The sequence below is a fragment of the Ictidomys tridecemlineatus genome, chromosome 7 (assembly GCF_052094955.1).
Source record: "Ictidomys tridecemlineatus isolate mIctTri1 chromosome 7, mIctTri1.hap1, whole genome shotgun sequence".
NCBI classification, from domain to species: Eukaryota; Metazoa; Chordata; class Mammalia; order Rodentia; family Sciuridae; genus Ictidomys; species Ictidomys tridecemlineatus.
In genome coordinates, this window is record NC_135483.1 from 178,759,889 (window position 1) to 178,779,036 (window position 19,148).

At 42.2% G+C, this 19,148-nt stretch overlaps 1 protein-coding gene across 5 annotated transcripts in view; it reads left to right on the forward strand.

Annotated features, from left to right (window-relative positions):
- Positions 1-19,148, forward strand: part of Smarcal1 (SNF2 related chromatin remodeling annealing helicase 1) — a 165,741-nt gene that overhangs the window by 107,554 nt on the left and 39,039 nt on the right. For 3 of the 5 annotated variants that reach the window (XM_040267766.2, XM_078017971.1, XM_021730729.3), the window contains 6 exons: positions 872-906; positions 1,291-2,177; positions 2,915-2,965; positions 7,222-7,434; positions 10,448-10,498; positions 15,925-16,108. In XM_040267766.2, coding sequence (XP_040123700.1) covers positions 1,349-2,177; positions 2,915-2,965; positions 7,222-7,434; positions 10,448-10,498; positions 15,925-16,108 — 1,328 coding nt within the window. In that variant the 5' untranslated portion in view covers positions 872-906; positions 1,291-1,348. The remainder of the gene's footprint in view (positions 1-871; positions 907-1,290; positions 2,178-2,914; positions 2,966-7,221; positions 7,435-10,447; positions 10,499-15,924; positions 16,109-19,148) is intronic. The other 2 variants (XM_040267765.2, XM_078017973.1) reach the window with 2 other exon arrangements.

Sequence of the window (19,148 nt, forward strand, 5' to 3'; positions counted from 1 at the left end):
GAAAGTGAGGCAGGGGGTGTTACCCAGGAGGACTGAGAGCTGCCGTGCCCTGGGAACAAAGCCTTCTTAATCCTTCCTAAATTGCTGGTGGTTGAAGGAAGTGTAACGTCTCAGAGGGTCGATGTTTTGGGGGGCTCTGGTTAAAGGGAGCCCCATCAGGGAAGGAAACCTTTGAGCCCTCCAGCTCCTCTCAGAGGCCTAACTGTGCTACTCAAGTACCCCTGACCTCAGCTTAGGAGCACTGCATGGCTTACACTGCGTGGAAGCTGAAGAAATGGGTGTCCTGCTCCTTGGTTCCAGAATATTGTAAAATTGGCCCAGCTCGTAGGAAAATGTGGAGGGGAAATTCTGAGCACAAATGTATAGGACGATCCTTGTTGGTAATAAATGCCTGTGTCTTTTGAGTATGTCATGGAAAACATTCAGAACTGAACTGTACTCTGAATTTGAAATAGGTTGTGGCTAGTGAGATTACTGTTGAATTTCACTCTTTTTACATCTTTAAAAAAATTTTTTTTTTAGTTGTATATGGACTCAATGCCTTTATTTGTTTTTATGTGGTGCTAGGATCGAACCCAGAGCCTCACACTTGCAAGACAAGTGCTCTACCACTGAGTTACAACTCCAGCCCCTTTTCTTTACATCTTTATGTGCCATCTGGATTTTGCAAAATGAGCATTACTTTTTTTCTTATTTCTCTGAAAGAGTCACTTGGCTTTTGCATTTGAAAGTCAGACACTAATACCCGTGGCTCTGTCTTGTGCTCAGTCTCATACAGATAGATTCACCAGGGATGATAATAGAATTGAATGCAAAGGGGAAGTTAGAGTGTGTGGTGTATGTGAGACTAATGCTGTTTTCCTTCTTCCAGGCTGGAAAGAGACTATTAGAAAGTGTCACACCATGGTATGTGGTTGTTTGGTCTATTTCTGTCGAATCCATTATCCTTTCTAGTTTAAAATGTCACCTTTCTCATTATCTGATGGATTTAGGTTACACAGGAGAACTTTCTTGGGATCTGATAACTGGCTGGGAATGGGAATGAGAATGAGAAAAATTGCAATTGAAATACCTTTTTAACTTTGTGCTTGCTTTGTCATCAGGATCATTATATTTGCATATGCTACCTACTACTTGCAAGTGTGTGTGTGCACTTTTTTTAAGCTGTAAAGGAAATTTTAATATACAGTTTAGTTGTGCTTTTATGCATTTCCCGAGACAAAAGCTTGTTAAAGTAAAGGTTTGGAGTATGCCATACTTAATGTTTATTTCAATCTTTTTCTTTGACAGCTTTTGCCAATTTTTCAATTAAAGGTCAACATTACTGCATAAGCATTTCCCTGTTAAAATGTCCTTGACCCTTACAGAGGAGCAGAGGAAAAAGATTGAAGAAAATCGACAAAAGGCTCTGGCTCGTAGAGCCGAGAAGTTAACAGCAGAACAGCCCACAAGCACAGCCTTGAGCTCCTCTCTTGCTGCCAATCCTTCCCAGTCCAAGCAAGGCTATTCCCAAAATCTCCCAAAAGAGCCTTCTAAGAAAGTGAACGATGGTGTCATTTTCAAGCAACAGAATCTCAGTAATTCATCTCAGGGTCACCAAAGACCTCATCATTCCCACCGTTTTCAGCTCAGTACACCCGAGCAGGCAACGGGGATATGGAAGAGCCAAGAAAAGAAGTCCACAGCCTGCCCAAGCCACAGCCCACCAAGGCAAAAGACTCTTGCTGAACTCTCTCCACCTTTGGCACAGAGTCCTCCAAATGTCCATAACCAGTTCCTCTTGAGCTATAAGTTAGATCAAGGTCATCCTCAGACTTCACATAAGATCGAATCAACATCCCTTGCTAACACAGCTCATGAGCCTTTGGTCAAAGCAAAGAGTTCCCAGGAGACACCAGCTTCTTCCTCTGGACAGCCTCCCTGGGATCCTAAATTAGAGGCCAAGGCAGTGAAAACTTCCGCTTCAGGGCCAAGGATGTCTGATATCCATCATGGCTCAGGGGGTGTGACATCCAGGACTGAAGGAAGTTTCCAACAGAAATTGGGGACCTCACTCCAAAAAGCAGTTAGCTCTACACAGGGAAAATGCATAAGGGATGGAGATCGTTTCCGGGTGCAGATCGGCTATAATAAGCAGCTCCTCGAAGTGTTTAAGAGTCTGCCCAGCAGAAGTTATGGTAATGAGTCCTTTGTTCTGCAGATGTTTTTCCTATTTTTAGAGTCTCTTCTAATCTAACAGTTTCTCATAAATATTAAGAGTGCATTGGCACATTCTGTCCATCCAGTTATTAAAACTTATTCTATTTTATAATAGACATTGCCTCAGACAGCTGCCAAACTGAGGATCTACTGCATGGCCATAGGAAGAATAGCTGAATATTTACCAAGAAGCCAGTTTCTTTGCCAGGTGTTTTGCATGTATTGCAGGATTTAAGCCTAAAAACTTTTGTTTAAAAAAATGTAGATATCCCCCACATTTTAAAATCAATGGGACTGCTAGGTTGATTGATCTGTAGGGGAGAGCCGGACGTGGCTAGCTTGGCCACACTTCAGCACGACTGGTCTAAGTGTTGCTTTACCTGACTTGCACTAGGATTCAGAGAAATTGAGTTCTCATCTTAACTGCCCTCAGCCTTCTTAAGTAAGGCCCATAACTTTCCAGGCCTGAGGTGAAACAAAATAATTCCTTTATTTGCTACTTCTGTAGAGATTTTGTAAATCAGAAGGGGCTTGTGTACCTTGACATTTATTCAGAAAATAAACTTTTTTTTGTGGTACTGGGCATGGAATCCAGGGCCTTGTACGTACGAGGCAAGCATTCTACTAACTGGCTTTATCCCCAGCCCTAGAAAACAAACTTTTATTAAGTGTTCAAGTACAAATTAAGAGTCATCAGCCTTCTGTTTTATTTCAGATCCTGCCACCAAGACGTGGGACTTTAGCATGTCTGACTACAGTGCTTTGAGTAAGTGAGTACATCCTTGTCCCTCTGGAGGGCCATCCTAGCACCAAAAGGTCTAGCTCCTGGTGTGCATCTCCTCATTCTTCTTCCACTGTGGCCAACCTAAGGAGATGGCTCCTTGAGCAAAGGTCATTGCTTATGTTAATAAGAGCTAGCACTTTTTTTTTTCTTTTTTGTCACTGAGGATGGGCACTTTACCATGGAGATACTTTCCCAGTCCCTTGTATAATTTATTTAGAGGCAAGTTCTCACTAAATTGTTGAGACTGGCCTCAAGCTTTCAAACCTTCTGCCTCAGCCTCCCAAGACACTGGAATTCTAGGTATGGGCCACCACAGTAAGCTAAAAGCTATCATTTTATGGTCCCTTCTTTGCATTAAGCTGTTATAAGCCCCTAAGTTATGCTAACTCCTTATAACAACCATTTTATGGATGGGGAAACGGTTCCAGAAAGGATGAATAGCTAATACAGGGTCACACAGCCTACAAGTTACCTTTGAGATTCATGCCATAGAGTGCATGTTTCCACTGGATAGTGCCAGTGACAGGCAGTATGCTGTGCCCTGCTCCTAGAAAGGTCACTGTTTAGCACATAGCCCCAGATCCCATAGTACTCTGGCTAGAGAGGTGCTGGGAAGGGTTGCCCTGGCAGATGCCAGTCAATGTTATGTCTGCTTGTTGTTAGCCCCTGGATACACCATTCTCTTTGGAGCATTTGTTGACTGTCCTATGTGAAAGTTTTTGTCCCCTCTTCCTGGCCCCCTAGCCTATTCTTCTGTCAATGAAACAGCCCCAAGTCCTTTCATCTCTTGTTTTACTCATTCTTCCTAGCAGCCATTTCTATACCTGTTCTTTTCCCTGCCCAGCTCAAAAAAGGGAAAGATAGCATACATGCTCAGATCACTTCTGTGTGGATTTGGGGCATGAGGCAGAATTCTTTGAGGTCAGCAGTACAGTTTCTAGAATTTCCTGCTCTCTCCTGGCCTTGGCTACTTGTCTTGTTCTCATGTTTTGGTAACCTCTGGTGCAGTAGTTTTCTAGGGCTGTCTTAACACAGATGGGGTAAGGATAGAGGGTTTGCACCAGAAGTATATTTCCTCACAATCTTAGAGGAAAGAGGTTTGAGATCAGGTGTGTGCAGAGTTGGTTTCTTCAGAGGCCTCTCCTTGACTTGCAGATGAACAGTTCTCTCTGTGACCTCCCATGGCCAAATCTCTGGGGTCTTTCTTCTTAAAAGGATACCAGTCATTCTGGATTAGGGCCCACCCTAATGACCTCATGTAACTCTAAAGGCTATATCTCACAGTCATATTCTGAAGTACTTGGAATTAGGATCCAGCATGAATTTTGGAGGGACATAATTCAGCCCATGACACAGCTGGTAGGAAGCCCTCTTTTTAATCCATTTTTGTACCATATTGGAAGGAGACCCACTGCTCTGGGCTAAGATTGTTGGTCTTGCCAGTTGTGGAGCACATCTCCCAATGATTTTGGGAGACTAAGACAGAAGGATTGCAAGTTTGAGGCCAGCCTCAGCAACTAGTGAGGCCCTCAGCTACTTAGTGAGACCCTATCACAAAATTAAAAATTAAAAAAAAAAAAGGGGCCTGGTTCTCCCTTCCCCCCAAAAAAGATTGCTGGTCTTAACATCCTAGTATTTTCATAGTTGCTCTTTTGAAACCAGTGATTCCCGCTGCATCAGATTTCGTTTCTTTTTTTTTTTTTTTCACTTCTGTTTTCTGACCATGATGCTTGGTGAGAGATGACTCTGCTTTTGCAAATTCATTAGACTTTCTGTGTGGTATGGTTGCCTTTTGTAATGCTCCACGTATTTTTGTTGCATTTTTGCAGTACTGGGGATTGAACCCAGAGAAGCTCTATCACTGAGCCACATTTTTTGTTTGGAGACAAGGTCGCTAAGTCGCCGAGGCGGGCCTTGAACCTGTAATCCTCCTGTCCCACCTTCTGGAATTATCATCTATTTTTTGAAAACAGTTTATTGGGCCCAAAATTCACTATGTAGCATTTAGGTAAAGTTTACTGAATTATTTGGCATTTCTGCCTTGAAATCTTTGTCTTGTATTTCTAATTTTCATATGGTTCATGATTGTTCTGTCATTTTAATAGACAGATTTTTTTTTTCAATACTTGGTATCAAACCCTGATCCTTGCAAAGGCTAGACCCATGTTCTATCATAGAGCTATATCCCCAGCCCAGATTTTTTTTTTTAAGTTATAGATGGAAACAATACCTTTATTTAATTTATTTATTTTTTGTGGTGCTGAGGATCCATCCCAGTGTTTCACACATGCTAGGCGCACACCCTACCACTGATCCACCTCAGCCCCAGATTTTGCTTTAACTGTACTGCACACTCATTATAGTACACACAGAGCATTAACACAATAGAGAAGAAAAACTATGCTTTATAGTCTCCTCACTTAGCCACTATTAACATTTTGGTTTTCTTCCTCCAGCCTTTTATTGTGCATTAAAAGAAACAAATTTTGTATTTGTATGTAATTTTTGTCTTGCCTTTTAATATACTATTTCAGCACAAGCCTTTTTATTTTATTATTTATTTAGTTACTTTGGTACCAGGAATTGATCCCAAGGGCACTTAACCACTAAGCCACATCCCCAGTCCTTTTTATTTTATTTTATTTTTATTTTTTATATTTTTATTTTTAGATACGGGCTTATTAAGTTGCTTAGAGCCCTGCTAAATTATTTTAATTAATGTTAACAGTTAATTCTGAGTGATGCAAACACAGGTGCCATTACAATAATGTGCCCTTGTGACCTTCAAAAAATGATTTCAGAAACCAGATAGCGTGGCACATGCTTGTAATCTCGGCATCTTTTCAGGCTTAGGCAGGACAATTGCAAGTTCAAAGCCAGCCTCAGCAACTTAGCAAGGCCCTAAGCAACTTAGAGAGACCCTGTCTCTAAATAAAATATAAAAAGGGCTGGGGATGTGGCTCAATGGTTGATTGCCCCTGTGGGTTCAATCCCTGGTATCAAAAAACAATAAATGATTTAATGTTATTGAATGTAATAGTATTTTTCAACTTTTGCCTTTTCCAGAATTTCTAAAAAATAGTAATGACTGCATAACATTGAGTGTATGAATATGCCACAGGTTGTTTGAATCATTTTCTTACTGCTTAATTTGCTCCCATTTTCCCCAGTCTTCCAGCCAGCTATAAGGAGCATCTCTGTGAACAAGAATATGTCTGTTTTCAGTTGTTACTTGGCATAGATCCCCAGAAGTTGGATCATTATGATCACTTTTTAGAGCTGATGTGTATACTGCCAAGTTTTCTCCAGAGGTTTTATTCCCAACTAGCAATGCAGATGTCTAATTGGTTTTCCCTCTGTAACTTTGGTAAATAAAAAATAACTTCTTATATTTCCTAGTATTTGTGAAGTTGAACATTTCTTCCAGTGTTTCCTAGTCATTTTTTCTGCTGTATTGAGTTGGTTACATTTATATATATATTTTATTTCATGGCCTTAATACTTTTTAAAGCATGAGATTTGTTTTTGTTTCTTGGAAATATCTTTACTCAGTTGTCTTGCCCTTTGGTGCACTTTGTTTCTTTCCGTTTGGTTGTATGCAGTCAAATCTGTTGATCCACAAAATGCAACTGTGATACATGAAATTATGTTTAGAAACATTCATTTGTGGCCTGTCAGTCCTGTCTCTTGTTCCCTTATTCTCCAAGCCAATGTCAGAGTAGTGACCCAAGAATAGGGTTTAAATGGCTGATTTGTGCTGTGTTGTCTTCAGTGGCTTCTCCAATACTAAATCAGAAATTACCCAAGTTTACTTATTCCAGTGAACTGTTTCTCTCCCCTTGTTAATTGCTGAATTCTTTATTTTTTAATTTAAAAAACTTGATCAGAAGAATTATATTCTGTGTGTGCGTGTGTTGATTTTAAGAGGAGTATTGCTATGTTGCCTGGTTTGACCTCAGACTCCTGAGCTCAAGAGATCCTTCTGCCTTTGCTTACCAAATAGCTGGGACTACAGGTGTGCATCGTGCACCTGACACATTCAATAAGTATGGAAATTCTAAAGCCCCAGTTAAAGGACACTTGCAAGCCTTCCTAGCCTAGTAGTATCTCTTCTCACCTATCTGCTACATACCTTGTCCCTACCATACTTTCTTGCTTGCCTTGTCACCCTAGGCCACACTAAAGTTGCCCAGAGTTGTCCACCTTGTCACTTCTGTCTTTTTTCTCTTCTTTCACAGTGAAAGCTGCTCAGCGCCTCCCCACAGTCACCCTGGAGCCATTGGAAGGGGTTGGTGGCAGCTCTGGGGGATACGCCAGCCTTCCTTCAGCTCCGTCCCTTGCTTTTGTCAAAGGGAGATGCATGCTTATCTCCCGGGCCCGCTTCGAGGTAGACGTCAGCTATTCAGAGGACCTGATTGCTCTATTTAAACAGATGGATTCCAGGAAATATGGCAAGTAATTGGTCTCTGTGTTATAGAGTGGTCTGTGATCCCAGTGAAGTGTCTCTATCTTTATTGAAAAATTACCTTTTTTTGGTGCTGGGGATTGAACCCAGGGGTGCTTTACTGCTGAGTCATATCTCCAACCTTTTTTCTGTTTAATTTTGAGACAGAGTCTTGCTGAGTTGTTTAAGGCCTTCCTAAATTTCTGAGGCTGACCTTAAACTTGCCATCCTCCTGCCTTAGCGTTCTAAGTTGCTAGGATTACAGGCATGTGCTAGTGCACTGGGCTCAAAAATGACTTTCTTGATCGTACCTTCTAGTTCTGCCTCTTTGCTATAGAAAGATGACACTTCACTTATTCCAGATGGTGAACACATAGTGGGGACTGTTTTATTCTTCAGGCCTCCTAAGAGAAGACTCCACAATTTTCCCTAGTCACCTGGTCTGTGTCATCTTGTGTACAAATACATAAATTCCTTTTTAAGTCATTAAAAAGTATGTATTTCCATTTTAGCCTTATCTGAACATAAAAACATTGGTTGCCATTAAAAATGTGCCTTTCTGTAGATGAAGGCAGTGGTTTGCAAATCTTAGCATTCATGGTAACCACCTGTACAACTTGTTAAAATATGGCTTATCAGACACCAGTTTCTGATTGTGTAGCTCTAGAGTGGGGAAAAGAAAAAAGAATCTGTTTCCGACAAGTTCCCTGGTCCTGCTGCTGGTCAGGGGGACACAGTGCCTCAGTCTGAAAATACTTCTGGGTCTGCTCTCTGACTGCTCATTAGTTTCTCTAATTAGGCACAACGGTGCCTCCTTCCCAACCAGAGGTGCTTATTTCAATGGTCAGAGATGGGGTTGGGGCCTTGGTTTTTAAAAAGATTTTAAAAATCTTCAAGCAAACCTAATAATCAGACTAGATTGAAAAACACTGGCTAAAGTAGAGTGGTTTTGCTTTATTTATTTATTTATATATATATTTTTTTGGTGAGGTTCTTTAAAAGCTGCCCATTCAGAATAGGGCAGGGGCAACTTTGGAGTCTAGACTCCTGGGGCTCATCCTGGGTTTCCTCCTCAGCTCAGCCCATGATGTTTTTAAAAAACAATCTGAATTTTATAGATTAATGTTCTCCCATTCTTGGGAGGGTTTTAGTCTTTTCCTTAGGCAAGTAGAAAACAAACCCTGGAAACATCATGCCTGTGAGGCCCCTATTCCAGACAAGGTCACAGAAGATGTCACTGTGGAATCTCTGCTCTTGAGAGCCTAGATCAGAGCCTGGGCTCCAGGGAGCTTGAGATGGTGACCGGAAGTCACCATTCTTTAGCTGCGCAGATTTTACCTGAGGAGCCTGGGCTGCTCAGCAGGGTTTGGGTGTGGGAGGCCTGGTCATGAAGTGAGCTGCTCATGTGAGACCTGGGATTCCCTGCTCCTCGCCTACTCAGATGTTTGGCTTTAGCTGGTGGTCGGTGATCCTTAAAAGGCAACACATGATGGGTGTCTACCACCCGCTTTTGAAATTGCTCCCAACCTGGCCTGCTATATGGTGAGTGGATAGGACTAAAATATCAATAACCCATCCTGTGCTCACCCAGACTTCCAGAAACCAGGGTGGGCTTCTTGGCCACAGCTCTTCCTCATGGATTTCCCCACTTGCTGCTCTGCTGCCATCAGAACAAGTTGTAGTCGGGCAGAGGCTTCCTCTGCTGCCCCTACATTCAAGACCATCTGTGGTCTGGTCCTCCCATCAGTGCCACTTAGGCTTTGTTACTTTTACCTTCCTCAATTGGGCCTATGTCCATTATGCTTTTTTCTTTTTTTCTTTAGAAATGACCTTAGAGGAATTGACTTTTGCTGCTCAGATAGCATTTACAAAATCCAAACCTTCTTGATTTTCTCAAATAGTAAATTAGTAGGGAAATCCTTCTAATTAAAAAATTAGCCTGCTGGGTAGTAAGATGCTCCCCCTTCTAGTTAACATTGTAGGTAATTTATGCTACACTTACTAATTAGCACATGACATAATAGTGACTATAGCAATATCTTAAGAACCAGCTTTCTGGGGGCTGGGGTGTGGCTCAGCGGTAGAGGACTTGCCTGGCGTGTGTGAGGCCCTGGGTTCAATCTGCAGCACAACATATAAATAAATTAATTAAATAAAAGATCCATTGACAACTAAAAAAATATTTAAAAAGTTAAAAAAGAACCAGCTTTCTGAATGTTCATTATTTTCCAGGCATACTTTTTTTTAATATAAAACTTTTTTAAAGTAGTGGATGGACACAATACCTTTATTTTATTTATTTATTTTTATGTGGTGCTGAGGATCAAACCTAGTGCCTCACATGTGCTGGACAAGTTCTCTACTACTGAGCCACCAACCCAATGCATACTTTTATAAGCATTTTACATGTAAATTCCATGTTAATCCTCACAATAACCCTGTAGTGGCCTCATCTTTTAGATATAGAAATTGAGGCACAGTGGTATTACAGAGCTTGCCCAAGATCACACAGCAGTAAGAGGCAGAGCTGTGATTTGAACGTAGGTGGATTGACCACTCTGAACACATGCAGTTTGTTTCCTATGTGGAAATGGAGCTAGTCTCAGAGCCCACTGCATGGAGTTGTGAGGCAGGTAAGATGGCACCAGGGCTTTTCTTGGCATGGTGCCTGGCTTAAAGTAAGTGCCGAGTAAATGTAAGCTACAATTGTCATCCCCATCTTGGATATCCAGGGCATTTGTGACCTGAGCCATCCTCAGTCATGTGTCCTGTAGCATCTTTTATCACAGCCCTTACAACCCGTGATCATTATCATCTCTGCAGTCCTTCCTCTTGGTGTGTTGTGGATGCCTCAAGGGCAAGTGCTCTTTATTTCTTTATCCCCAGTGCCCAGCATGTGACCATCCCTGTCACTACAGTTTAGTGGAGGGTTAGGAAGCCAGGGAGTGAGCGAGTATGCTGACCCAGCAGGAGGGCCATGTGTCCTGTTGGCTTAGTGTTGTTTTTTCTTCTCATTACAGATGCCAATACCAGGAAATGGAACTTTCTCTTGGAAGAACACAATAAACTGAGTGAGAAGCCCACCTTGCTATTTTTTTTTTAATTTTAATATTTATTTTTTAGTCTTCGGCAGACACAGCATCTTTGTTGGTATGTGGTGCTGAGGATCGAACCCGGGCCACACGCATGCCAGGCGAGCGCGCTACCGCTTGAGCCACATCCCCAGCCTTCCACCTTGCTATTTTTAAGACTTAATAGTCTTTAAATTTAATGTCTTTGAAGAGTCTTCTTCTACTGTAGTAACTTCAGATGACTGAGGACAGGGTAGGTAAAGGTGAGATGTTCTCAGGCAACTTTTTTAATGTCCACTGACATAGTGGTTTTATGACAGCCCACGCAGACATATTGTTCTTCATCCCTCAGGGTGTGATGCTGCTGTTAAAATCCCTGAGGCCTAAAAACCTTCCTTCATCATAGAAGTGATGCGGATGTAAAGAATTAATCGTGAGCTGGGATTGCTTAGCTTAGGGGAGAGGCCTTAGACAGCCTCTACAAACAGGCTCTCAGTTTACTTCTAGAATAAACAGCTCAAGAAAGTAGTCTCAGTGGTTATCAGTTTTATAACGAGGTGCATTCTATTAGACACAGAAGTTTAGACCAAGGAACTTCAGCATTTTAACAGGTATTGCTGAGGCTGACCAGAGGAAGGAGGTATGTGTACTGGTAAGAGAAGGGGATGCTTGCTGGGCATAGTGGTACATGCTTGTCATCCCAGTGGCTTGGGAGCCTGAAGCAGGAGGATCATGAGTTCAAAGCCAGCCTCAGCAACCTGATAAGGCCCTAAGCAACTTAGCAAGTCCCCTGTCTCAAAATTTTAAAAACTGGACTGGGGATATGGCTCAGGGGTTAAATGCCCTAGGTTCATCCCTGGTCCCCCCCACAAAAAAGAAGAAGGGGTTGCAGTTGGGCAGTTGGACTTATCAATTTTCTTCTGTGTGCCCTGCTTAGATGGGGCAGAAAATTCTAATATGCCTGAGATAGAGGGGCATGGTCGAATCTTGACCTGTCCTGGAACTAGAATGCCAGTGTTGTCCATCTTCCAAGCTTTGGTGATTCTGCAGTGGGTGTGCAGTAGCACCCTGTGTTCCCCTGTCTGTCCCCCTGTGGGCTTGCTGGGCCTCCTGGACAGTGGGAGAAGGCATGTTTTGGTGCCCATCAGCCAGAAGAGACCTGACCCACCCCTGGGAGCTGACCATCTTGCCCCTCAGGTGAGGGGGTTTTTTTCTTCTTTTTTTTTAAAGAGAGAGAGATTGAGAGAGAGAGAATTTTAATCTTTTTTGTAGATGGACACAACACAATGCCTTTATTTTTATGTGGTGCTGAGAATCGAACCCGGGTCCCGCCCGTCCTAGGCGAGCGCTCTACTGCTGAGCCACAGTTCGAGCCCCAAGGGTTTTAAGGAAGAATAACAAGCTGGGTTTCTTCTCCGTGTCTCCCATTTTGTGACTTAATGTGTGATGTCCTGTATAGATATGTCAACACCCTGGGTCCCATTTGTCCCTTCTGTTTAAAAAAAAAAAAAAAAGGAATCTAATCTTTAATCTTTATCTCTTACTGACTGGAATTAAATATAAGGAAAAGGCTTTTGGGTCTTTGAGGAAGGGCTTGCTGTAAACTTCAAGGTTAATTTTGAATATGAGATGATGCTATTTAGTATCAGTAAATGCTGACCGAGACAGGAGGATGGCCGGTGTCCATCAGGCTCTCTGGCTGCTGCTATTTGCAACTTGTGATTCAGCGGGAACTATTTGACCAAAATTGAATTTTTGATGAGAAATGAGAGTTAGTTCTTTCCTCTTACCTCATTGTTTTTCAACCAAGAAAGATACATAAATATCTTAGCTATAAAGACTGACTTTTATGGAGTGACAAAAAGCAGGATACTTATAGCATTTGCAGATGAATGTAATGCTAAAAAACCATGGCTCCTGACATATAGCATTATGTAGTGATTTATAATCTTTTGTGGGCCGTAGACTCCTTAAATTATCTAATGAACATGGTTAGTTCTTCATCCAGAAAAGTGCACATAATGAACACACATATAAGTTTGCATTTTACTTTAATAATTCCGTAGATCCTGAGTTAAGAATTCTAGATTTAGAGTTTTTACATGCTTTCTTATCATTACAAAGTCTCACAGGAGTTAAGACTTAAAGTACCCATTAGGAAATTTAGAAGCCAGCTCATCAACTAAGAAGCCAGGGAGGGAAGGCATTGTAAAATGTAGCACAGTTTTCAGTTCATTTCTGATTCCGTCATTAACACCATAGGCCTGGGAAATGTGTATTTCCCTCCCCACCCTGAGGTCTTCTCCCTCATGTGTGAAATTAGATCACTGACCCGAGCTAGTGAGCACGTGCTTGTTAAACTAATGCGGAAATGGCCATAAGACCCGAGTATGTAATGCCCTTTGATGGCATGGTAACGGTTATTTTCTCTAAGTAAAGTGAACCTAAAAGCTATTCTGCTCTCTTTTCAAGTGCCTTGTGTCCTTCTGCCTGCAGTGAGATTGGCATGTGGCCTTTTGTTTCTCCTGGCTGTCACAGTCCAGAAGGGTTCTCAACAATCTTGTCTTGTCAGCTGCTATTTGAAAACATTTGCATCTCTCAGCTGTGTGGCTAGTAGCATTCTGCCAATGAGCTTTTCATAGAAATGACTTCTATGTGACTCATGAAGCCAGGCACACATTTCTGACATCTCTCTGCATCAAAGAAAGGACAGTAGAGGCGGTGGTTCACAAGAATGGCAAATGGTGGCATTCTCACAAGCACACCCAGCTGGCTGAACTAGCAGCAAAGGATTTTGGAGACAGTAGATGTATCCCCCCCACCCCATGCCCTCATTTGGAATAGCTAAAAGAGCATAATGCTTACAAAGTACCGCATTTCACATCAGCCTTTAGCTTTCCTCGGGTATTTGAGTTCTGAAGATCTCTAGGATTAAAATGAAAATGGTTTTTGCAAGTGCATGGAATGCTTAGTCTCCTGGAGTGTGCAGAGATCAGCATGCTCAGATTTAATTTGGAGATACACGATGGATTTCTACATTAATATGGACAGCATGTTTTATATTAAAGCTGCCAACCTTCCCTAATTTCCTGTCATGGTGATTCTGTTCGTGGAAACTGTTTCCAGAAATAACAGGTACTTATGTTTGATGAAGGACGAAAATGGATTTAAATATATTGAAAATACAAAGGAATTGAAGGTAGTAGTGATAGCTCAGCCCTCCATCTTCACATAGGTATTTTTGGAGGTGAAGAGTTAATGGTTGGGTCTGAAGACGTGGAATACCTGTGAGGATCTTAAGAACATATCCAGCCCTGCAGGTGGTACCTGCCTGTAATCCCAGTGGCTCTGGAAGCTGAGGCAGGAGGATTGTGAGATCAAAAACAGCCTCAGCCCAAGTTAGGTGCTAAGCAACTCAATGAGACCCTCTCTCTAAATAAAATACAAAATAGGGTGCTGGGGATGTGGCTCAGTGGTTGAGTGCCCCAGTACCCTCTCTCTCCAAAAGAACATATCTGATCACACCTGACTATAGAATAGAGAACCAATAATCTTAGAATTCAAGTAATATTGGGTAGAAATAAAATGTTTATTGTTTTTCTTTTTGGTATCCTTTCCTGGGTACCTAAGGGCAATTAGCCCACTGGTGGTTGTTATGACTCCTAGGTGCCCTTGAAGAGATGATGGAGGAAGAGCAACTAAGATCTGTAAATAATGGCTACTCTTCTAATTAGTTTTTTTTTTTAAGACAAATGATAAAAGGGAACATCTTAAGATACAGCCCACATATAGCAGACTGTGATTAGAGTTTAATGGTGACTAGCTGCCAGGGATATCTAGGTCAGTCATATTTTATCAACTTTTTTTTTAAATCTCTGGTTTACTTATTTTGTTTCTCTATTGAATAAAGGTGTGATTTTTTCCCCTTCTTTTTCTTAATTTTAAAATCAGGTGAGGCTAAATTCTTTCAGGAAGCAAATTTGGTACAATTTATTTGCTTTCATTTCTGTATGGATCCCAATTAAGGTTTTTCCTCCCACTTGGGTTAATGGCCCTATCTAGAAGATTTCTCCATCCATTGTAAAGGGGTTTAGAATCAGTTTACTTGAAAGGAAAGTAAAGGGCCCTAAACTCAAAGAGTCACTCTAAGTAATCGTGCATACTCTAATTTTAGCCAGAGTTGGTAGGTTTTTCTTTTTCTTTCTTTCTTTTTTTTTTTTTTTTTTTTGTGTGTGTGTTGCTAGGGATGAAACAGGACTTTGTACTTGCTAAGCAAATGCTGTACCACTGAGTTGCATCCCCAACACAATAAAACTTTTTTTTTTTTTAAATGGACCAGATAATAAGTGTTTTAGGCTTTGGACTATGTGGGTCTCTGTCTGAACTGCTCAGCTCTGCCTTTGTCATGTGAAAGTAGCCATAGACAATCCAGAATTGATTGGTCCAGTAAAACTTTATCTTAAAAAACCAGGCAACTGGCCCGGTATGGGGGTACACACCTATAATCCCAGTGGCTCAGGAGACTTGAGATAGGAGGATTGTGAGTTCAAGGCCAGCCTCAGCAACTTAATAAGGCCCTAAACAACTTAATGAGACCCTGTCTCAAAATTTAAAAAGACTGGGGATATAGCTCAGTGGTAAAGTCCTCTGGGTTAAATCTCTAGAATACCTCTCCCTCCCCCTCAAAAAAGGCAGTAAGCTGAATTGGCTCTCAAGCCTTAACTTACTGACCCCCACTAAAGGGGATCATGAGTATAAGTTCACACTCAGACTAATGGATATTTTAGAGATAACTATTTTTTTTATGAAAAGGGTCAAAATGTGTGTTTTTATCAGTTTGAGGCATTTGCATGAACTGTGCCTTTTGATGTTTGTAGGCAGCACTGCTGCCCTAGCAGTCTTCCTTGGGAACACCTAATATCCTGTGCAGAGCTGTTGACAGCAGGTGACTTAGAGTTGGCTGCCTTCTCAGACATCAAGACCATCAAAGCACAAGAAGGGAAATAAGGCGAGATTCATTCTGCTTAAGACTTGCTTTTTTAGGAGTCTTCCAGGGCTGAGGTTTTAATATGGGTGTTTATTGAATTTAATGGGAAAACCAAGATAATTTTTTAAGATTACTTTAGATTTATAAACATCAATCACAAAAATACTTGGCAATTCTTCCAGTGTTTGTGTAGTCTACCAAGTCAGTTTTGCATCATCCAGTGCTTTATTTGCAGAAATCAAGGAACATAGAGAGAAAATTAATTTTCTAGGTTCATGTACTGTGCTAGTAGGCAGCTGTCAGATCCCAGTTTGCATCCGGCCTTTTTGAGAAGATGACATGTGGCAGAACTTGTTGAATTGTGCATTTGAAGCCCTTTCTTCTTCCCCATGTCTCTTGGGCATGACCATTCTGGCTCACATGCCTCTATTCTTTCCAGTTACAAGGGTACGCTGCCTCCCACAAGTTCAGCTGGATCCTCTGCCCAAGACTCTCACCCTGGCATTTGCTTCTCAGCTGGAAAAGACATCTCTCCAACCTGTTGAGGTCCCTGAGGCAGACCTTTCTGAAGTGGATGCCAAGCTCGTGTCTACTCTGATGCCCTTTCAGAGAGCTGGAGTCAAGTAGGTTCTTGATCTTCCTTTCACACTCTCTTGCATGAATTTCTGAATTTCATCACTCACCAGGGACTGGATTCAGATGCTACCTCTTTTTTGGATACTCATCTTGCATGGGTGATTAAAAACATCTAGGCATTAAACAATCAGGTGCACAGTTACCAGAGCCTTATTATAACCACTGATTTCAATTTCCATGCATTAGCCAGGACTCCGGATTGCAGGTGTGCAGAGACCCTATTCAAAGTAGCTTAAATAGAAATTTCTCTCTGCACATGATAGAAAATCTATCATGTTTAAAGATCTCATCACGACTCTCTGGTCCTCTCTTCACTCTACTTTCTTCTTGGCTTGCACTAGTCTCACCCAGACATTCCTTTTAGTGACAGCTTGTGATGTTTTGGGCTTCGCCTTCCATCAGCTCAGCAACCCAGCTGAAACCCATTTTTCCTGATGGATCTCACACTGTTGTCATTGGGTCTAATGGTGATGCTGGAGCCAGTCACATGGACTTGGAGGCTTAAAGTCCTGCTGGTTAAATCCACCCTTGGATCCAGTGCGTAGGGCCTATGACACCTGAATTACTTGGTCTGAAAGTGGAAAGTCAGGGTGACCTTGTTATAGAAAGAAAAAAGATCAAGTCATGTCCTGACCATTTTCCCCCAGTTTTTCTTGGGAGAAGTAAATGCTAGTTTTCAACTTGCCTTCTCATAAAATATGGGATTTGAAGGAGTGAAAAGAGGAAGTCTCAATGGTCAATCCAGAAGTAATAGGAGTTAGAGCTGTTATTAGGCAGCATGGCTGGAGACAGAGTCCATGCAAGGGAGGGAACCCAAGTTCTCAGTGGAGCTGACACACTGTAAAACTGCTTGCCTATAGCCTGAGTGTGGTGCTCTGGTGTAAGCTCAGCTACTACTCTGGGGGAATTCTCTTCTCTATGTACTGTTTGGACACAGCTGCCCTTATAACCCAGTGGTCCCAGCCCTGCCTGACACCTCCTTTTTTCCTTTCCCCTCCAACTTCCATCTCTCTTAAAAGAACTACTTTGAATAACTACTTGCTTTGCCATTTCAATCCTTCATCTGTTGAGGTGTCCTTCGGGCCTTGTTTTCATGAGGCTCAGGATAGCTTATTCTTTGATCTTTTTTCCTCTGGCTTCTTCACTAGACCTGAGACAGGTGGCCAGGCCCCACCCTCTGAGCAGCCCTTCTGCTGTATCCATGTTCTTCATGCTCTATTAGATATCCTTTGGCACTTGGTGAATGCTGGTCTTGCCAGCTCACACCATTACCCTGAGGGAGGTATGTGTGTGAGACATCCCAGACAGATGTGCATGTGACCACAGCTATAGCCGTAGGACTGGACTGTGGATAGGAGCTTTCATCTTTTTCACACTGTATGGTTGTAAAGCTGCTGATGGTCCTTGTAGCCTTTCTTCAAAGCTTTCTAATTAAATTCAGATTTTAACTTTTAGTCTCTGAATGATTAGAGATTTAGTTTAGGGGGATGTGGGCTGTCAATTCCACTATCTTTGTTTTTTAATATAAGGACTGTGTCAAACATACCTTGATATTTATGGAGCAGAATCTTATATCAGCTTCCACTAATATATAACTAATATATAACCACTAATATAATATATAATATTCCATTCAGCAGATGAATGCATCCAGGACCAGAAAGAGCCACTTACTCAAAGTCACTCAGAAATGGAATTGAGGCTCAAGTCTGTGGTTTCTGGTGACGCCTGAAGCGCTTTCTTTCCTGTAATACCAAATTAGAGAAGATGCATTTGGCTGTGTTGCTCTGTTATCCAGACCTTTTCTTTGTTCTCATGCTTTGGACACTTTGTTCCTTAGTTGGGCCACCTGAGGGCAGGGGAGAGGAAAGAATGCAAAGTTCGGGGGTCTGTTCCGCGTTGAGAATGACCAGATGGACCAAGCCATCTGGAAGTTGTGGGTGGCACAGCTGAGGAGGCTGAGACAAAAGGCACTCAAAGGGAGTGCTGTTCTCTATGGATTTTGTTTCTTATGTACTGCCTGTCCTCCCTGGCCACCAATTTTGCAAGTCAGAAAATGAAATGAAAAGATGAAATTTTCACACCTGCCTTCCTTGTTTGTCTGTGCTGTGGGTAGATACCAGAACTGGATGGGAAGACTTCATAGAGCAGGTGTGCAGGGGGCGACCAGTCCTGTAGGGGACAGGAGGGTGGCACTCTGCTTCCTCCTCCCAGCATCCACGGCTGGGGCTACAGGGAGGGACACTCCCTCTCACCCAGGTAGATGCTGTTGGGAGGACAGGGAAGTCTACAACATGACACCTTTGTCGTACATGGTGCTGGGCCTTGGGCATGCTAGCTTCAGGTACCTAGAGAGCTGCTGCTTAGTTTCCCTCCTGGGAAACAATGTTTCCAGGAAATCAGAAAGGCCAAGTGCCTCTTAGAATCCTCATATGCCCTACCAGATACAGGTTAGAAGATGGTACTTTCTCTTTTTGCTACAGGAGAATTAAAGAAAGAGCTATTCTACCAGCTGATTATCAGGTTTCTGGGCAAATGTCAGTTTTTAGGAATTAGATGAAAGGACTGGGGTTTGGAGCAAGGGACCAGATGTTTGGCATTTGGGATCCTTTTAGCTTCTCACTGATTTGCTAGTGACTCAAGCAAGTCATTTTGCTATTTGTGTCTTGAATATTTTTCTCATTTTTGTGGAATAATAGTTCTAATATAACCACTTCTTGGTGCTTATTAAGGTGCCAGGCACTGTCTTAAGTGCACTGAATATTGTCTCCGTCAGTCCTCCCCCCACCCTGAGGGCAGGCACTGCTATTATTCCCTCTTCACTGTCAGAGGAGCTGAGGCATAGGGGTGCGTAAAGTGGTGCAGCTGCTTAGTGATGGAAGTGGGATTCCCACACAGATCATTCTGGCTCCAAAGTGGTGAAATCCTCCACTTCTGCACACTATTAGCATCTGTAGACCTTAAGGCTTCAGGATCCTGGCTGCTGCTAATTGAGGAAAACCCTGTGCTGAGGCTGAGCTCCCTCTC